The sequence below is a fragment of the Schistocerca americana genome, chromosome X (genome assembly GCF_021461395.2).
Source record: "Schistocerca americana isolate TAMUIC-IGC-003095 chromosome X, iqSchAmer2.1, whole genome shotgun sequence".
NCBI classification, from domain to species: Eukaryota; Metazoa; Arthropoda; class Insecta; order Orthoptera; family Acrididae; genus Schistocerca; species Schistocerca americana.
Genome location: NC_060130.1, coordinates 671,660,999 through 671,682,217, shown reverse-complemented (window position 1 = coordinate 671,682,217; position 21,219 = coordinate 671,660,999). Strand labels below are relative to the sequence as shown.

General features: G+C 38.3%; 1 protein-coding gene across 5 annotated transcripts in view; it reads right to left on the bottom strand.

Moving 5' to 3' along the window:
- Positions 1 to 21,219, bottom strand: part of LOC124555769 (cAMP-regulated phosphoprotein 21) — a 989,726-nt gene that overhangs the window by 191,235 nt on the left and 777,272 nt on the right. For all 5 annotated transcript variants that reach the window (XM_047129817.1, XM_047129815.1, XM_047129818.1 and 2 more), the window contains 2 exons: positions 9,738 to 9,862; positions 1,078 to 1,250 (listed from right to left, as the gene is read on the bottom strand). In XM_047129817.1, coding sequence (XP_046985773.1) covers positions 1,078 to 1,250; positions 9,738 to 9,862 — 298 coding nt within the window. The remainder of the gene's footprint in view (positions 1 to 1,077; positions 1,251 to 9,737; positions 9,863 to 21,219) is intronic.

Sequence of the window (21,219 nt, the reverse complement as noted above, 5' to 3'; positions counted from 1 at the left end):
TCAATGAAATAGAAGGAGTTGGCCACCAACAAATCCTTTCTGCTCCTAATAAACAGAAATTTATAATATTTAAATTTTGTATGACTGCTGGCAAGTTCCTGTGTGTTCCTGAATAATGGAGACTTCTGGATGACAGTAAGTAACTTTAAATCTTTATGAAGGTTAATCTTGCTTCTAGTATTGTTTCCATGAACTTAGTTGTTGATTTGAAAAGAAACATATTATATACAATAGATTTCAGCTATGAACAAATATGTTGGGAAGAAGTAGCTAGTGTCCCCAGTTCTACGAACAGTTCTCTGCAGGACATTCTTGAGCTCACACTGTAAATAATTCTTACTACACATTTTTGGAGCAAGAAAACATTGGCTTGCCTTGATGAGTTACCCAAAAAAATAATTCTGTATGGCATTATGAAATGAAAGTAATCAGTCAGCTTTTTTATTTTTTGTATCACTTGCATCTGACAACATTCACACTGTAAACACACTTATGTAGACACTTCAGGAATTCTTTGATATGCTCCATGCAGTTGAATTTATTATTGCAAGCTGTAATCACAAGAATTTGAACTGTCAAATTCTTCTAATTGTTAGTCATCATATTCAGGCTTATACTCATGCACAAACTCTTACAAGTTTTAAATTAGATGTAGTGTGTTTCTTCAAAGTTTAACAGCCTAGGCATGAAACAGAATTATTAATCTTCATATTAACCATCCAAAGATTATAGTGCTGTATTATCACAAAAATAAGCTTTTGAAAACACCATTCCTTCTCATAAATATTCTGTTATTAAAGTAAGCTATCACATTTTTGAGACACTAAGGAACTGTCCATCACTCATTCCCACTACTTTTAATTACATTAGTGACAAACTCTTTAAGCATTTCAATAACATCCATATTTGCACCAATTCTTATGAATCTCTAGATTTCTAGAAAACTTTGCTTGACCTATGTGTTCAAAAGGAAATATATACTTGTGAGAAGTTCTATTTTTCATATGAAAGATCTGGAATACATTTCCAGAATACATTTCTTTACTAAATGAATGTCTTGGCTTCAGTAGTTCTTACCTTGCTTAGTTAATAATCTGGAGCTGGAACTGTTGAACTGACTGTCTTCACCAACTGTGACAGACACTGGATAGCCACCAAAACTGTATGACTTTGACACAGCCAGCCGTAAGGAATTAGCCTTCAATGTATCTCTTCCTTCAAAAGATTCCACCTTCAGAAGTCTTGTATGCCTGCATTAAAATGTTATTTAGCAAAAATAAGTATTTTCCTGCACAGTTATTCATTCTGTAAATAAAATAATTTTCCTCATGAGCCTCAGTGTCATAAAAGATCAAACATTCAGTATGGCGGCAGCCCAGTCTCAAAAGAAAAGCAACCATGGATACAAAGATTGGGCAAATGTTGTAGTGGTTGAGTAGATATGATCCTGTGGGAATGACCATGTCTTCCTTTGTCTAGAAAATGGGTTCACCAATACAGTTATGTGGGTATCTAAAATTATACATTCTCTTTGAACCATAACTGAAATTGGTGGTTTTGATATATACATGCTGGAAAAAAGTAGTACACTTTTTCAGAGGTTTCCAATTCACTCAAGATTAATTGTTGCAATAGAGCATGAGAAATGTGTTAAGGAAAGCATTATGTTTGTCATTTATGTTATCAGCACTATAAACATCCTGCCACTCTTGTTCCATGACGAGGTTTGAAAAACTCTCTGTTGCCATTGGATTAGCTTTCCCACATAGTTTGTAATTATATGGGACATTTTTTTGAGTACAGAAGCCTTTTAGCATTAAAATTTGTGCATCATGGTCTGAAAGGCCATTCATCCTTTTACTAACAGACTACCCATCCAGTAATGCAGAATGAATAGAAATATTGTCTAAGGCTGTGCTACTATTCCCCTGCACCCAAGATGGAAAAAATTCAGTCTGCAACAGATGATATGAATTTAAGAAATCTACCAAAATCCTTTTCCTTGCACAATCATTTACAAAATTAACCCCTGACAAACATGCACAGACTAGACATATGACTGATCACAATGAAACTGCATTCGACAGTCACATCTTTATTCAGTTAGTTAGTGGTATAACCTAACATGAACTAAGTTGGTGACAAGAAAATTAAGTCATTGTGGATGCAGAATTATTGAATTTGTTGTAATATCAGCAGCAGTTTTTCAGAAATTATAACTGCAGCAGCCACTGGCATTGCAAAAATAACAGTAAGAGCAGCTAAGAAACTGCACAAATAATTGGGGCTCAAAAGACAACACCTTCAAGAATGATGGCTAGGGTTGAATAGTGACAACTCAAATAAAATGGAGTGCTGCAACATGTGGCATGTAAATGAGGGCTCCAGGTCCACCACTGCCTGTGCTTGCTCTACCTTTCTCTAGTTTTGATGAGCTGAAACATCAAAGGAGAGTTGGGAAGTTCACTTTCATTATTTTTTTCTACATTGCCAGGTAAGTTTTATTGTTGACCCCATTCATCAAAGGACAATACTTTTGTTTTGCTGAAACCACTGAAGACCCTGGTATGTATCTTTCTGATATCTGCAGTTTTCTATCTGAACATCATGGTCAGCAAGTCCATATAGCAGCTGCATGTTTTTGAATCAGTCAGAACCACAAGAGGTGGTCAACTTTACTCATACTGGATAGCCGATTTAAAAGGATGTAGCTAATGATGTAATTTCAAGTGTCAGGACTGTGCCATACTAAGACATTAAGCAAATCAGATTAAAGTCATAATGGAGTTCTAAAAACTGCTCAGCTATTTCAGATAGTTCCAGCTACACAAAGAGCATTAAGTCATGAAATCAAAATAAACAGTGTCCAGGAACATTATTTTCATCAGTCAACAGATGAAGAGAGTTATTCTTCACTTAAGACACACCATTATGAAACTGTACAACATGCAGAGAAGTTCATACACAAATAGCTAGAACCAAAACCTCCTCTACATTGGCAGGTGCCCAAAATAGAGTGGATATAGCACATCATTGGCCCATTCAGCAGACATGCCTCAATTAAGTGCTATTGTTCCACAACACTATCAACAGACCCATTTCATAGGAAACAACATAGTGCTCCATTATACAAATTATGTTCAGATTGTTAAGATAAACACTACTACAAATACTGCTTGCATCAGAATGCAACTAATGCAATTAGTTCATGATCTTGATTCATTTTCATTCATAAATTTATGAAAATGATGAAAGTAGCAACAAATAAAGTTGTATAGTTGTATAGAATGACTGATATAAAAGTAAATTTCACATTAAGCTACGTCAGCTAGCAAAATCAGTCATTTTGCATCAGGGGCATTAATGGAATGGCAGATGGAAGTATGAGAAGACATAAAAAGGTAAGGCAATGTAATGCAAAGAAAAAAATAAAATAATTTGGGAGTTCAAAGCAACTCAGGCACAAGTCAGCCTCTGCAAAATATGGAGTCTTTCATATTAAGCCGTACTTCCCCTTTTTCATATGCACCAGTAATGCACTTAGTATATCCCTTAGTTACAGGTAAGTAGCATCTCAGTGCAGAGGTATGTGCTACATAAGATTGTATTTAGTTGTTGAGCATCAAAGTTCAGTACTCTACCATCTCATTGTTGTGATTCAATACAATTAGAACAGTTCAGAGATAAAATTGCACATGTTGTCTGCAAAATGCAGACTTTATAGCAACAAAAGAACTTGAATATGATATCACTGTTCAAACAAAATTCAATACTGACTTTGGATTCAGTGCATCTAATTCAAGATTTCAAAATGATAAGCCATTTTCTACAACCCCACACTTAAAAAGGATATATGATTTGTGTTTTGACAGGACAACTGAACTAGTTCGTGGCTGTGATGCAGTAGCAATTGTGTGCTAAAAAGAGGCTTTTTGGCATACAGAAGAAGAAAAGTATTTGGGATCTCTAGAAAGTCATACCATTGATTTGTCATGAATATTTCAGTTTATTATGAAGACTAATGTAGAAGACATGGGTCTACTTGAAATAGAAGATAGATTATTATTGTGGTGGCAGGGAAGAGTGTTGCACCTTGGAAAACTTCTCAGACTGTTGCATTATTACTCTATTACACACTAATAATCAGTAAATGAAATCAAATTAAGTGAAGTATTATCAAAAGCTATTTCAAAGTTAAATACATTTTGAAACTGAAGCTACTGGAAACCAACATAAATTTCCAGTTTCAAGACAGGTAAAACTTTTAATACATTAATGAAACTCAGTTAATTTACAAATTATCATATGTTTCATGGTAAAAGACCTTCATCTGTTTCATGGTACAAGATGGTGCATGACCAACACAGCCTTTACCAACCACAAGCTATATAAGTACTGAGTGGTTATAATTAAAATGCAGCTAGTCACGGAGGTACAGTGTGGGCTGTGATTATTGTATGGCAGCAAAACTTGGTAGTTGCATTAATAAGTTATTGTGGTGATTTAATCTGGGGAAAAATAGTTCAGTTGTGATCAGCAGCTGCAAATCTGGCACTGTACACTGTTTGTATGACATCCATGCTGACATTTGACAAGCCATAAAGTAAGTGAACAGTACAGCTATTGAGAAGCTGAGGTAACATTTTGTTCAACTTTAATGTTATACAAAAGGTACCAATTATAGAGGTGCATGGAGTGAGCATCATTGACTGAAAGGTGTCAGAAGAGGCCCAATGTCATTAATGATTTAAAGAAGATGGCAATGAATCAGTAACCAAAGCTTTGGTTACTGATGATAACTTGATACCAGTGCCTATGAGTTTAATTTGCACACCACAGCACTGAAGATGATCACTATGTTATTGAAAATCGATTTTGGTATCAATAAACCATCAATATTACGGCCAATGCTGACCTTCTTTGTAAAATCAGAATTTTTTACTTACTTCTAAGTTAAGATATAGGTGTTACTACAGCATACCTCAGTATTTTAGAAAATACACTTTCAAAGAACCAATGTTTCAGTACTTTGCTAGACAAATCTTTGTAGCCAAAAAGATAATGGCTGTGTTTGATAGCCGGCCGTGGTGGCCAATCGGTTCTAGGCGCTTAGTATGGAACCGCGAGACTGCTACGGTCGCAGGTTCGAATCCTGCCTTGGGTATGGATGTGTGTGATGACCTTAGGTTAGTTAGGTTTAAGTAGTTCTAAGTTCTAGGGGACTGGTGACCACAGATGTTAAGTCCCATAGTGCTCAGAGCCATTTGAACCATTTGAACTGTGAGTGATAAAAAAAACTTTTATGAACTGTTTAGATTTTACACCTCAAAAATGAAGACCTTTACTCTTATCCAAAGTAAATGTAATACATCTGCATTTGTCTTCAATAATGTATTGAATTTTTTTCAGTTATACATCATGAAGGAATTATCTGAGTGGAATGGAAATAAGTTGATGTGATGTACAAGTACAGATAAAAAAATGATTACAATTTCATAAAAATGGGGTGATTTATTCAGGAGGAAGAACTACACAAATTGAGCAAGCCAATAATGGTTTCGTCCATCTCTGGCCCTTCAACAAGCAGCTATTCTACTTGCTATCGAATGACAAGAATTGTTTGATGTCCTCCTAAGGGATATCATGTTAAATTCTGCCCAACTGGAACATTATACTGTCAAAGTTCTGAGTTGGTGAGAGCATCCTGCCCATAATGCTCCAAACATTCTCAATTGGGGAGAGATCTCGTGACCTTGCTGGTGAGGGTAGGGTTTGGCAAGCACGAAGACAAGCCATAGAAACTCACTCTCTTTATGGGAGGGCATTATATTGCTGGAATGTAAGACCATGATGGCTTGCCATAAAAGGCAACAAAACAGAGCACAGAATATCATCGACATATTGCTGTGCTATAAGAGTGCTGTTGATGACAACCAAACGGGTCCTGCTGTCAAAAGAAATGGCACCCCAGACCATCACACTTGGTTGTCACACCGTATGGCTGGCAACAGTCAGCTTGGTATCCCGTTACTGTCTCAGGCGTCTCCAGACATGACCTTGCTGGTCATCTTGGACTCATCACTGAAGACAATTCTACTTCAGGCTGGATGTGCCAGACACCACTGCAAACGGGCTTGTTGGTGTACACAGGTCAATGACATTCAGTGCAAGGGGTGCTGTGAGCTCAGCCTCCTTTCTGTGAGCCACCTTTTAATGGTCCTTGTCATCAATGTAGCACCAGTTGCACATTGTATTGATGATAATGAGGAATTTGGGTCTCTGACTGCCTCTCTGACAATTGCAGAGTCTTCACATTCTGTCATCTTTCTAGGTTGACTGCTTCCTTCCTGACAGTGTGTTCAGTCATGGATCACTCATTCCTGCCAACATCATTGAATAGTTGCATCACTTGTATTCAAATGTTGAACAACTAGCCGATTACTCCAACCAGCTTTTTTGAGCCCAACTACATGTCCCTGCATATATTGTTCACCTGTCTGCCTGTGAGACATAGCTACTGTCCAGCTGAGTACAAAGAATGAAATTTGCAAAGACTTTATGCCCTGGAGTCGACATGTCCCCTGTTTACTATCATTGCAAGGTGTGCAAACAAATTACACTGCAGCATCTCACATTCATTTATCGGCTGTCAAAGATTACAGTTTTGCATTTTCTGTCAGTATATGTATGAATATCAACTTGTGAGAAATCTGCATAACTCCTTTGTGGTGCATCATGTTTTTCTTGTCTTAGAGTATATGTTGTGGTGTGACGAGTGCACATAGAGAACCAAGAGTGGGAGAATGGGCCAAAAAATGCATAGTGACAGGAGAAAACTAAAACTAAATATGAAGCTAAAATCATGGGTTCGGAGAAGTTTGCATTTAATTGGTGTAGAGAAGTGAGCAGAAAAGAGATGAGACATATACAGGGTGATTATAATTAAAGTTAAATTTTCAAACTGCTGTAGAAATAACACCCCTGGTCAGAATGATGTCAAATTGCAATGGAATATTATCGGAGAAGGGGCAAAACGTAAGGCATAAGAAAAATAAATAGTTACAAAATGTAGCAGTATATGGCACTCTAAGCATCAGAATTTAATAGTGGTCGACTACAAATGACAGATGAATTATACAACAATGCCTAAGGTGTTGATGTTAAACAAATTGTACTACTCAGTGTGAATGGGTGTACAGGTGAGATACTGTTAGTTACATAAGCCCATTCACCATAGGAAGGTGATACCACATCGGATGGGAAAAATAAGTTTTTAATTGTCCTGAGGCCAAAAACCGCATAAAAAGCAGCACTCACATGGGTTTTTAATTGTCCTGAGGCCAAGAACCACATAAAAAGCATCAGTCACATCGGTTTTTGATTGTCCTGAGGCCAAAAACAGTGCAAAACACATTACTCACATTGGTTTTTAATTGTCCTGACGCCAAAAATGCATAAAAAGCATCAATTAGAATCAAACTGGATCATTAATTTCCATGTGACATGCGCAAAACATGTTCAATATGTTGTCCACCATTTTCTGCAACAAGTTGAAATCGAGAAAAAGCATGTAATTGCTTAGGCTTCCTCAGCCAGAGTCAGTTGACATAAAAGTTTTCTGCGAATGGTACCGCGTCATTATGTAAAAATTACTGCTGCTGGATAAAAACCAATGTTTCAGCCATGGTTGCAGTGGCCTGGGTAATTAGAACGCCACTGCAACCATGGCTCAAACATTGGTTTTTCTCCAGCAGCAGTAGTTTTTACATTATGATGCAGTACCATACACAGAAAACTTTTGTGTCGAGAAATAGCATGTTCCACAACTGAGCGAAGTGTTTCTGAGGTCACGTTCAGAATGTGTTGCACAATGTGTGCCTTCAATGCAGCTAAGTTTGCAATTGGAACACTGAACACAACATCTTTCAGATGGCCCCACAGCCAGCAGTCACACGGATTAAGATCAGGTGAGCGGGATGGCCAGGCTGTTGGGAAATAGTGGCTGATAATTCTAGCATTTGCAAAATGGTGCTTCAGCAGCTGCTTAACTTGATTTGAAATGTGTTTATGAGTGCCATCTTGCACAAAAATGATCCCATCCCTGCTGCTGGAGAGCTGGAATGATGTGTGTACACAAAAGACACTCGTAGCACTTACCAGTGATGGTACAGGTAACGGGACTGGTAGCACCTGTCTCTTCAAAAAAATATGGCCCTATGATAACTGATGCCATAAACCCACACCACACAGCAACCTTTTCAGGATGAAGTGGTACTGGTTTATTTGCGTGAGGATTTTCTGTTGCCCATATTCGATAATTCTGCGTATTGACATATCCTGTCAGATGGAAGTGGGCTTCATCTGTCCACAAAATCTTCCACAGAAAATCATTGTCCACTTCCATGTGAGCAAGAAATTCTAAAGCAAAGGTCTCTCTTACTGGCAAGTCAACAGCAAGCAACTTGTGACTTGTGCACATGGGTAATTTTGAATGGATAGCTAAGAAGGATGCTTCATAGGATTTTACGCACCGTGCTCAAGGGTATGTCCAATGTTTGGGCAATTCTCCATGCACTACACGTTTGCACACCACCAATCGTCTCCTCCTGCACTGTTGTGGCCACTGCTTCCACTGACATCAAATCAATTTGTTTCCTCCCTCTACTAGGCTGAACATAAAAAGAACCCATTTTTTCAAATTTCTGAATCATTTTCTTCAGACCTGTGGCAGTCATCAGACCAATTTCTTTTTCAAACCCTTCATTGTCAAGAACTTCTGCAAGGCGATGTGTGCACAGTTATAATTCTTGTAATACAGCTTTACAAGCAGAGCGTGATCCTGCATTGAGACAGCGAACATTGCAGACACGAAAGGAGGAAAAGCTGTGTACCTCATGTGTTTATACCAACTTAAATGGGTTGTGCGCATGTCAGGTGTTTTCATTTACATATTGTGACACATACAGTGCCATCTATTGATCAATTTTCACACTATTTGTATCTTCTGCCATACGTTTTCCCCCTTGTCCAATAATATTCCATTGCAATTTGACATCATTCTGACAAGTGGTGTTATTTCTACAGCGTTTTGAAAGTTTAACTTAAACTATAATCATCCTGTACAGTTGAATGGGAACAGAGGACTGTATGCTGGAAGACAACAGCTACTTCTCCTTCCCTCATTCAAGCACCATCTTTTCTTAATTGTGCAGGTGTTTACTAACCCTCCAACAGACCCTACTGTACTCTGGATGTTCCTCAGTCTCCTTTATTTCCTATATTCAATTTGCTATTTCAGCTTCACAGCTGTACCCACTCTTTCATACACTACTCAGCCAAATATTCTTAACTTCATTCTGTTCCCTCCTTCTCACATTTTACTTTTGTTCATGACCCATTCTTCCTCCCTACTTTCACAATGTCTTCTGAATCATCTGTCTCTAAGGTGATCATTTTTTCATCTTCATGTCCTGATTTCATATATTCCCATGTGGAAGCTTAGTGCTGCCCTTGCACAAGTATTCCTTGCCCACCGGTTTCTCTCTGTGTCCCCAGTAGCCACACCCTCTGCCTGAACCTTGCTACTTCTTTCTCTCTGTCTCCTGCAATTACATCACCTGACCCACCTCTTACAGCAATTAGACACTGAACAGCACTCATTTTCTGATGCTGAGAAGGTACACAAAATGTTTCTTTCAATTGATGTATTAACATTAAGCTAATTAACTCAATCTTACCTCCTATCCCTTTCATGAAGTAGATTTGCACGAAGCTGGTTAGATGTGCCACTATCTGAACTGCTCCACTGCTGGATATCACTGGGCCAAGGGAAATCCTCTTGACTGCTTCTCAGAGATGAATTCTGGACAGAATCATAACTATGTGTCAGTAATTCACCATCATTATTGTATAAAACAAAAATATGATGAAGGATATCAACACTGAATTTAAAACAACAATAATCTTAATCCATGATTTCTGTATTCTATATGCAAATTGGCCACATCTGTATCTGTCAAAAGCTGTATTCATCAGATAAAGAAATCAGTCATCACAATCTGTGGAGTAAGGTGCGTGAATGTTATAGTCAATGAAATTATTAACATTCTAATTCTGTTTTATGCAGGTAGTGTTACACTTTAATTCACTTTCACTGCTGTATTTGCACTATAAGTATGAGGTACTTAAAAGCACACACAGAGTATTTGTGTAAGATTGGGACTTCAATAGGTAACGGCCGAAGAAAGCATTACATTACTGCTTGATATGGGAGACAAAGTAAATCGAAGTAAGATCACAGAAATTGTTCAGAAGGGTTTCTTGTAGCTAACTATTTGAAAATAAAGAACAATGGATACTCACTTATGGTAACTAAATGTTTTGTTCCTAAAATTAATGAAAGAATACTTTGTGTTTGGAACTGAGAAATGAGAAAACATTTGAGATATTAATAATAGATTACATAGGTACTGAAAAATAGCTTCCAGACACTAAAGTATTCTTTCCAGCACCTTTTATTAACAAGATTGATAAAGCTAATGTGGATTAGAATTTTAAGGCATAACCCAAATACATGTGTTCTGGCAATATGTAAAATTACTCACAGAGCACAACACTTTAAATTCTGTTGGAATATATTAGTAAATTGATAATATAGTCTGTGAAATGGTTAAACAGTATTCTGTCAATTGTAACTTTGTACTTAGTGATTCTCACATGGTTTGAAAAGTAAGTGAGTTCCTCTTAAACTGATGGTTTACATTCGATGAAAAATGAGAAAATCAGGTAGTAAAAACCTAGGAATTTTATTTTATGTAGACAGACTTTTCAAATTAATTTCATGTTGCACTAAACACACCAGCAGAAAAAAATTACACCCTGAAAGAAGGTTTCCATTATGATACGATGACAGCATAAGTCACCTGGCAGATAGTAGATGTACTGGTAATGATTTTAATATTATCTGCCAACAGACAGCATGGTGGCATAGCTACCAGAGTGCCTATTACTAGAGAATGCTCACAGCCAGAAGGCTCAGTGTGGTGCAGACATGTGAGGCAAGCAGCTGCACTTATGATTCCTACAGCCAACTGAGCAAGTTTGAAAGGGTCTTCCTGAGTAGTGGGATGGTCCTTTTGGAGAATTGGCACTCATATTGGATGTACTGCATGAATTGTGCAACAATGCTGGTGTCAGTGGTCACATGAACATGCCCACATGTGTAGATAGGTTCTAGATGTCCACACAGCACAGGGTAATGCCCACCCACACACAGCCTGTGAAACTCAATGTGCTCTGCAAGATGTGCAGCAAATTCCATAGTGAGAATGATCTCCAGACTTATTTCCCATCAAGCACATATGGGATATGATAGCATGAGAAGTGATTCATGTGACTCATCAACCAACAACTCTAATAGATCTACATGAGCAGGCCTAGAAAGCATGGAATAATGTATCTCAGGACAGCATTCACTATCTGTATGATCGACTGGATACCAGAATCAGTGCCTGCCCATGGAGGCTACACCACATACTAATATGGGTGTTTCAGGAAGGGTTGATAGCTGGTACCTTAGAACCGCTTGTGCTACTGATCTGCAAATGTACTCATTTCAAGTACTCCACATGCACTTTTGCAACAATAATTCTTAACTGAACTGGAAACCTCTAAAAGCATCTACTAAGTTTTTTTCCAGCAGCATATATTAAGGAATGCTGAAATTAATTTGAAAAGTAATTGAAGTTTGATTTTTTTGTTAGCATTTCTTTCCTTTATTTCATGCATAATTAGGTTTCAGCTTTTCCTCACTCATGAGGAAAGATTACTGAACTTTGTTATGCCTGAGCTAAGTCAAAAATCAGGCAGGGCCATAGAAAACTTTTTTTGAGTAGGTACCAGAAAATATGATTTGTAGACTTATAAGAGATTCGAAAACAAATTATACTGAGCACAACTTACTTTAGACAAATAAATTTATATTTTGAATCCAACTGAGAGTAACACAAATGTACATTGATAAATATGTTGAAGGATGTTTCACATGTATGTTGAATCAATTATGTTTCCTACAATGTGTAGCAGTATTTTATGACACTTCATGATCCCCTGTCAGCAGAGTGAGGAATCTTCCTGTGACAGTTCTAGAGAAATTAATATGCATATAAATAATAATGTTTTTATAAATGATTGTGTAATGATGAAGCATTACACTAAGTTCTTAACCTGTGAGCATAGTTTGGTTCTGATGGTCTTGAGCATGGCATTAGCGAGTTCTCGCCCAATATATTTGCATTAATGTATAACAAAACTGGAGTGTTACAACATGAATGTCACAGATGTATAAATATTTATACACTGAAGTGCCAAAGAAACTTGTATAGGCATCTGTATTCAAATACAGAGATATGTAAACATTCAGAAAATGGCACTGCAATCGGCAATGCCTATATAAGACAACAAGTGTCTGGCACAGTTGTTAGATCAGTTACTGCTGCCAGAAAGGCAGGTTAACAAGATTTTAGTGAGTTTGAATGTGGTGTTATAGTTGCGCATGAGCAATGGGATGCTGTATCTCTGAGGTAGAGATGACGGGGGGATCTTCCCATACGACTATTTCATGAGTGTGCTGTGAATATCAGTAATCCGGTAAAATATCAAATCTGCAGCATCGCTGCAGCTGGAAAAAGATCCTGCAAGAACAGGACCAATGATGACTGGAGAGAGTTGATAAACATGACAGAAATGCAACCCTTCCACGAATTGCTGCAGATTTCCATGTTGGGCCATCAAAAAGTGACAGCATGTGAACGATTCAATGAAACATCATTGATATGGGCTTTTGGAGCCAAAGGCCCACTTATGTACCCTTGGTGACTGCACAAAACAAAGCTTTATGCCTTGCCTGGGCCCCTCAACACTGATGTTGGACTGTTGATGACTGGGAACATGTTGCCTTGTTGGACAAGTCTCGTTTCAAAATGTATTGAGAGGATGGACATGTTTGGGTATGGAGACAACATCATGAATCCACTGACCCTGCATGTCAGCAGGTGACTGTTATACTGTCTGATCACCTTCATCCATTCATGCTCATTGTTCATTCCAATGGATGTGGGCAATTCCAGAAGGACAATGCAGCACCCCACATGTCCAGAATCGCTACGGAGTGGTTCCGGGAATACTCTTCTGAGTTTAAACATCCTGCTGACCATCAGACTCCCCAAACATGAACATTATTGAGCATATCTGGGATACTTTGTAATATGCTGTCTTCACTCCTTCGTACTCTTATAGATTTATGGACAGCTCTGGAGAATTCATGGTGTCAGTTGCATCCAGCACTACTTCAACATTAGTTGAGTCCATGTCATTGTTTAGTGGCACTTCTGCATGGGGCCCTACATGATATTAGGGAGGTGTACCAGATTTTTTGGCTCCTCAGTGTATTTTGCACGTGAACACACCTAGTTTGATTGGTCACAAGAACATCTGTGTTATGGTTACACACCTTTAAACCTATCTTGGTTTTATTTAAGAAAAAAGGTGTATTTTGCAGTATTATTTAGGAAGTAATTTGTTAATATTTTTACTTCAAATCCAGCTACAATATTCTATATAAAACAAAGACTACAGATTTCTATGTGAGTTAACTAACCACTCTAATAAGAAAAAACTTCCATTCATGTCAATAAGTAGTATGGTAACATGTGAACACTGAAGCCATTTATGATATATACAAGAACATAACTTCAAAACTTTTTAAGAGAGATTGTTAGATAGATCTACTTTGAGGCTTCAACACACTAATATTAAAAATCAACCATCTATGTAATGCAAATTTTACATGGATGAGAGTTGCAGTGTGGTTATGAGGAGTATAGTGCACGCACATACACAGAACAACCAGCAGATGCAAGAATGATGTCATTAATCAACAAATAAAGAAATTAAAATTTGTTGTTAATAAAAATATATAAGAAATGAAACTGATTATAATAATATTTTAAAGCTGTTACTAGCATTTCTCAGCTGGCCAGTGTGGCCGATCGGTTCTAGGCACTTCAGTCTGGAGCCGCGCAACTGCTATGGTCGCAGGTTCGAATCCTGCCTTGGGCATGGATGTGTGTGATGTCCTTAGGTTAGTTAGGTTTAAGTAGTTCTAAATGATAGGGGACTGATGACCTCAGATGTTAAGTCCCATAGTGCTCAGAACCATTTGAATAATTTTGAACCTAGCATTTCTCAACAGTTACCCTTGTATGATCATTATGGTTGTGGGATGGAGGTCAGTTGACCAGGAAAAAATAGCTGGATAATAGCCCTCACAATGGCTGAAAGACAAAACTCATGGGATTTTGACTAAAACTCCATTAATTTGTATATCTGAACTGCAATAACTGCACTCTGAGATCAGTCAGTCTTCAAATTATAGTTTCATTTATGTAAGATAAGTATCTTTCAGTGCATAGTATGAAGTATGTATGAGCAGAGCAAAGTGCATCATAGAAGAGTACTATGGTAAAATGGTGTCCATAAAAATAATATAAGAGATAGAAAGAGGGAAAGGGAGGAAGTGGTAAGGCTGGAGGGAGTGGGAGAAAGGGAGGGAGGGTGGGTGGGAGGGAGAGGGGAGAGAGAGGGGGAGGGAGAGAGAGAGAGATTGAAGGGAAAGACTGAGGATCATGTACATGCTTCTAGTATTATTAACTAACTGAAATTATGTCACACATCACTTGAATGTTGCCAACTGGGCGATGAACAGTTGAAATCATTTTCTGATCATCATGATATAAACTTGTCATGCTTTTCCTAAATCACTCCAAGTACTAATATTAAAGAAATCATGCACATAATGCTACATGTTGTACAAAAAACATATTGCCTTGTAATAGGTAAAGTATTTTGATGTTGATTTTATGTTATTTAATTTTATTTGATTTGACAATGATTTTGTATTAAGTTAGCAGTGGACAAAGATAGTGTTCATACTCATATGGTTGGAATTGTTAAGGATGATGATCTTATTAAGAGTCAATGGTAAAAACTTTAGGACCAAAGTCCACCATAGTAGTAAATGTATTATTCAACCATCTAATGAAACTGCTACACAAATAAATCTACTTGTTGTCTATTTATAACATTCTGTGTTAATGATATAATTACAGGTTTTCTTTTCAGCTCTCTAGGCTCTTTCTCACAACCTTTGCTACTAAGCCTCTTGATCCTCCTATAAATCTTCTTTCAAATTTCTTAATTCCATATCCTCCTCCATTTGATTTATCCATCTTACTCAGGATCTCCCTCTTTTTGCCTTCTATGTATGTCGACACCTAGTAAGTTTTTCAGTCATCATTCATCCCCTAATCTTATCACATGCCCATATGATTTTAAATGCTGTTTTTCACCTATTCAGTGATGTATTCTGGAGTGTTCATTTCCATCCTGATCTCTTTATGTGGAATATACTCTCACCCTGAAGCCCTGCAATGTCTTCTCGAAAAATCCATTTGCACAGCTTCAAGTCTTTTCTATCTTTTTTTGATATTTTCCAGGATTCTGCTCCATATAAACAAATGCTTTGAATTATTAATTCTTATAACCTTGTTTTTTAATTTTATTTGAGCAAAGGATATAATTCATTTTATTGACTGCTTTTTAGGCTTGCCTTGTCCCATGTCTTATTTCTTGTTTACTGGAACCCTAATTTGAGATTATAACTTCCATCTATTATAATGTCATGTAGTTTACTTCCTATATGAAGATATTTTGTTTCATAAAAATTTGTTGTTAGTCAATCTTTATTGTATGCTTCTAAGATTTTCTTCATCATGTACTCTGTATCATAATCATCAGCAGCCAATATTATTTGATCATTAGTGACAGAGAACTTGATAGGTAATCCCCATCTGTGTTTAGACCGATTTCTCGACACTTTTTTGCCCATTCTTCAAGAAATTTATTAAGATAATATTTAAAAAGAATAGGTGATATACAGCACCCTTGTCTAAGGCATGTGACTGTTCATATTACTTGGGAGATTTCTTCTCCTGTTTTAATTCTCATCTCTAGTCCCTTGTAAACTTTTGAGTTGTAGCTACATATATCATATTTATTGTGCTCTTATCAAGATAGCAATATAGATTTTTATTGGTAGTTTTATATACTTTTTTAAAAATATGTGAATTTCTACAGTTTCTTTTATATAAATATGCTATCTGTACAGATTGGACTGCAGTAAAGCCTCTTTGTTCTTCTCTTATTAGAACTTCATTCCCCAGATTTTCTTTTATAATTCAACCATTCATCCTTCCCTCTGATGCAGTAATGGCAATCCCGCTGTAGTAGTTGCTATTCTTTGATTCTTTTTCATGAATGGCATCATGTATGCTTTGCTCAATTCTTTTGGGGGTCATCTTATTTGATCAAAATTTTGTTATAAGTAAGTTGACTTATTTTTAGGGTGTCTTCTGTTGCATGTTTTATGAGCTCAATGGGAATTTCTCATGGAGAATTTCCATTTTTCATACTTTTGATTCATTTTTAACAGTGTAGGAAAAGACAGATTGCTACTTACCATAAATAAGACATGTTAAGTTGCAGACAGGTGCAGTTAAAAAGATACATAAAGCTTTCAGCCACAGCCTTAATGAGAAAAAGAGAAACACACACCATTCATATACACAAGCAACCACACCTCATGCATTCATGACCACCAACTCCAGCATTTCGGACCGGAATGCTACTATGATGTGGGATTCAAGCAGCAATCTACAGGGGGCAGGGAAGAGGATGGGACAGCAGTGTATGGGTGGGGAGAAAGACAAAAGCTGTCTGCTGGAGTGTGCAGGGAGGTGGGCAAAAGAGGAGTGAGAAAGGAGATGAGCGAGAGAGGAGAAGAGTGGAGAAAGATGAGCAAGTATGTTGGTAGAGGGCAGCAAATAAACATGGTGGAAGAGAAGAATGGGGAGGAGATGATGGGACAGAGGGGGTGGAAACTGTTTGGTGGAGAGTGTGGGGACAGTATGTTATTACAGGCTGAGGCCAAGATAATTACAGGGTCGGAGAAAATGTTGTAAGGATAACTTCCATCTGAGTAGTTCAGAAAAGCAGTGGTGGAGGGAAGGATCCAGATAGCTCAAGAAGTGAAGCAGCCATTGAAATCAAGTATGTTATGTTCAAGTGCATGCTGTGCCGTAGGGTGATCTACTTTGCTCTTGGCCACAGTTTGGCGATGGCTGTCCATCCTGGTGGGCAGCTGGTTGGTAGTCATACTAATATAAAAGCTGTACAATGATTACAGCAGAGCTGGTAAATGACATGGCTGCTTACACAAGTGGCCCAGATCCTCATCAAGTATGATAAACCTGTAACAGGACTGGAATAGGAAGTGCTGGGTCGGTGGATTGGGCAGGTCTTGCACCTGGTTCTTCCACAGGGATATGACCCTAGTGGCAAGGAATTGGGATTGGTAGTGGCATAGGGATGGACTAGGATGCTGTGGAGGTTGGGTGGATGATAGAACACCAGTTTAGGAGTGATGGGAAGTATCTTGGGTAGGGTGTCCATCACTTCAAGGCATGACAATAGGTAAGCCTTGGCAAATGTCATGGTTCGGTTGTTCCAATCCAGGCTGGTAATGGGTGACGAATGGGACACTCCTTTGTGGCTGGTTCTTGGGGATGGTGGGAGGATTCGGGGTGTGAAGGGAAATGGCACAGGAGATCTGTTTGTAGACTAGGTCTGGGGGTAGCGTCTGTCTGTGTAGGCCTTGGTGAGACCCTCAGTGTACTGAGCAAGGGAGTTCTTGTCACTGCAGATGTGCCATACCCAGGTGGCCAGGCTGTACGGGAGGGTTGTTTCAGAGTGAGAGGGATGACAGCTGTTGAATTGCAGGTATCATTGGTGGTTGGTGGGTTTAAAGTGGACATAGGTGCAGATGGATCCATCAGTGAGTAGAAGGTTAACATCTAGGATGCTGGCACACTGTGTTGAGGAGGACCATGTGAAGTGGATTGGAGGGAAGGTGTTGAGGTTGTGAAGGAACAAAGATTGGGTGTCTTTGTCCTGAGTCCAGGTCATAAAGGTATCATCAATGAACCTGAACCAGACTAGGGATTTGGGGTTTTGGAGGCTAGGAAGGTCTCTAGATGGCCTGAAAAAAGGTTGTCTTAGGAGGGTGCCATGTGCATGCCCATGACTGTGCCACAAATTTGTTTATGTACCTTCCCTTCAAAGGAGAAGTAGTTGTGGGTTATGATAAAGTTATTAACTTGAATGAGGAATGAGGTAGTGATTTTAGAGTCTGAAGGACACCGGGAAAGGTAGTGTTCAAATGCAGTAAGACCAGGGACATGAGGGATGTTGGTGTATAGGGAGGTTGCATCAACAGTGAGGTTCAGGATCCAGAAGGTAAAGTGGTTGGGATGGTGAACAGTCAGTGAAGGAAGTGATTATTGTCTTACACATGGGAGGATAGATTATGGGTAATGAGTTGGAAATGTTCGTCAATGAGGGCTGAAATTCATTTAGTGGGGGCACAATAACCAGCCACAATGGGGCATCCAGGATTGTTGGGTTTGTGGATTTTGGGGAGCATGTAGAAGGTGGGTGTGCAGGGTGTCATAGGGGTGAAAAGGGAAATCGGTTCAGGGGAGAGGTTCTGGGAAGGGCCTAAAGCTTTAAACAGAGATTAGAGGTTATGTTGGACCTCTGGAATGGGATAGTTCTGGCAGAGTTTATAAGTGCAGGAGTCAGATAATTGGAGGAGGCCTTCCGCCAGATAGTCACTGTGATTCATAAAACAATGGTGGAACCTTTGTCTGCAGATAGCATGATTAGATTAGAATTTGTTTTGAGGTTGTATGTGACTATTCTTTCTTCTACTGAAAAGTTTGTTTTCTTATGATGGAACCTGGGGAAGGATGGTGAGGCTAAGTTGGAGGTAAGGAATTCCTGGAAGGTGAACAGGGGGGTTATGTGGAAGGGGAAGGGAGGATAACAGTTGGATGGTGGTATGAACTGGAAGAGGCAGGGTTCAATGTTGGAATTAGAATGGTTTTGGTTGGAGGGACTGGCAGCAAAGAAGTGCTTTCATTGCAGGGATTAGGAGAAGGAGAGTAGGTCTTTGACAAGTCCAGCATGGTTAAATCTGTGTGTAGAGCTAAGGTGAGGCCTTTGGATAGAACTGAAACTTGTACAGGAATGATTTTCCTCTGGATTTGGTGAAGAGTTGGTGGGGAGTTTTTGGGCATGTGGCATGTTGAAAAGGTCAGCTAGGCATTCTAGTCCCTACACACTCCACCAGACAGTGCTTCTCTCTCTCCATGCCTATACACTACTATCCCTTCCCCTTCCCTGCCCCCTTGAAATTACTGCCTGCATCCCAAGTGATAGTTGCATCCTGGCCCAAGATGCTGGAGTTGGTGGTCATGTCAGCATGATGTGTGCTTGCTTGTGTGTATAAATTGTGTGTGTTTTCTTTTGCTGCTGAAAGCTATTGTGTCTTTTTAATTGTGCCTGTCTGCAACTTAACATGTCTCCTTTATGGTGGCTAGCAATCCGTGCTTTCCTATATTGTTGATAATCCTACCTGGAGTTTCCACTGTTTGACTGATTTTTGTAATCTTTCAAGCACATACTTAGCTCTATACCTCTTTGTTCATACATAATTTCTATATGCGTGAACTCTTCTCAGTCTTCTGTTAACATATTTTCATAGTATTTCACCCATTTTTCAGCTTTATCAGTGGCATATTTATATTGTTCTTTTTTTTTTTAGGTCCTTTGCTGTTCCAGGCTATTTGCAATTTTGTTTCTCCTACATATATCTCTCTCTACTTCCTCACATTACTTTGCTCAAATTAATGTTTAGCTTTTATTGTCCTTTTTTCTCCTCTATTCTGATTCTAACAAACAGTTTCCATTCATCCTGACCTGCAGTAGGTAAGATTTTTCATTTGTGTTCCACTTATCTTGCTCATGTCCTTCAGAAGCTGATGACACCAACTGATGTGGCACCTATGTTTTAGGGATCAGACCTAAAGCTTCATAGGTAGCCTCACATAATAATTTTTTGGCTGTTCATACATAACTTCTGCTGAGCCTTCCTTTAACTTTCTTATTTTCTTTGCCAAATATAACTCATACAGAAATTGTATGGACTCATCCTTCAAGAGTTCTGGGCTATATTTTCATTCATCATGGGCACTGTTTGTATTTTGAGTGTTCTCTGTTTTTTATACCTAACTAAGATTTCTGCCTTCAGCAAAAGATGCTCAGTGCCAAATTCCCCTCCTTTATATACCTTTATACCCATACCCCCAAGGTGGGGACCTTTGCCTGCCCTTAACATAATGTAATCTTTTATGGTCTTAAGTTGTCATGCAGGTTGAAACAAAATCAATTTATTAATATTTTTATTTTGAAAGTATCCATTAATGATCTTTAGTTCATATTCTCAGCATATCTCAACCAGTGTTTTACCATTATGTCAAATCCTTGATGGAGGAATACGTAAAATAAGGGAAAGGGAACCATGCACTTACAGTGGACTCAGGTGTGGAGCACAGTAACCCATAGAAGGAAACAGCAGCAGCATTCACACTAGCTTTCGAGCACTAGCTTTTTCTCTAATAATTGTGCATACATTTACACAAACAGCCACACATATCCCCAAACTCTGATAAACACTCACCAGATGACACACAGATAGTGAAATCAGACAGTGTCCTGAGTAAAGACAATTCAACTCTCAAAATGTCATCATAAATTTTGTTATAAGCAGCTTTTTGGTGTATCTACTCTAATAAAATTTTATCAGTAAATTGTCAAAGCATTTGTAACAAAGTTCCCAAATTTACTGCCATCCAGGAAATTTCTCACACTCAGAATATTCATGGGATCAGGAGCTGGCTTAAGCTGAAGTAGAAAGTTATGACATCTTTAGTGAGTCGTGCAATGTATATTGAAAAGACAGATAACGGAATATATTTTCAGTTTGTATATAATAAATCTCCTTGAGACGGAAAAGCTTCTGTCCATGAATCAGCATGGTTTTAGAAAGCATTGCTGATGTGAGGCTCAGCTTGCCCTTTTCACACATTGTATCCTGTGAACTACGAATGAAGTGCAATAAGCAAATTCCATATTTTTATATTTCCGAAAAGCATTTGAAATGGTGCACAACTGCATATTGTTAATGATGGTACAAGCATGTGG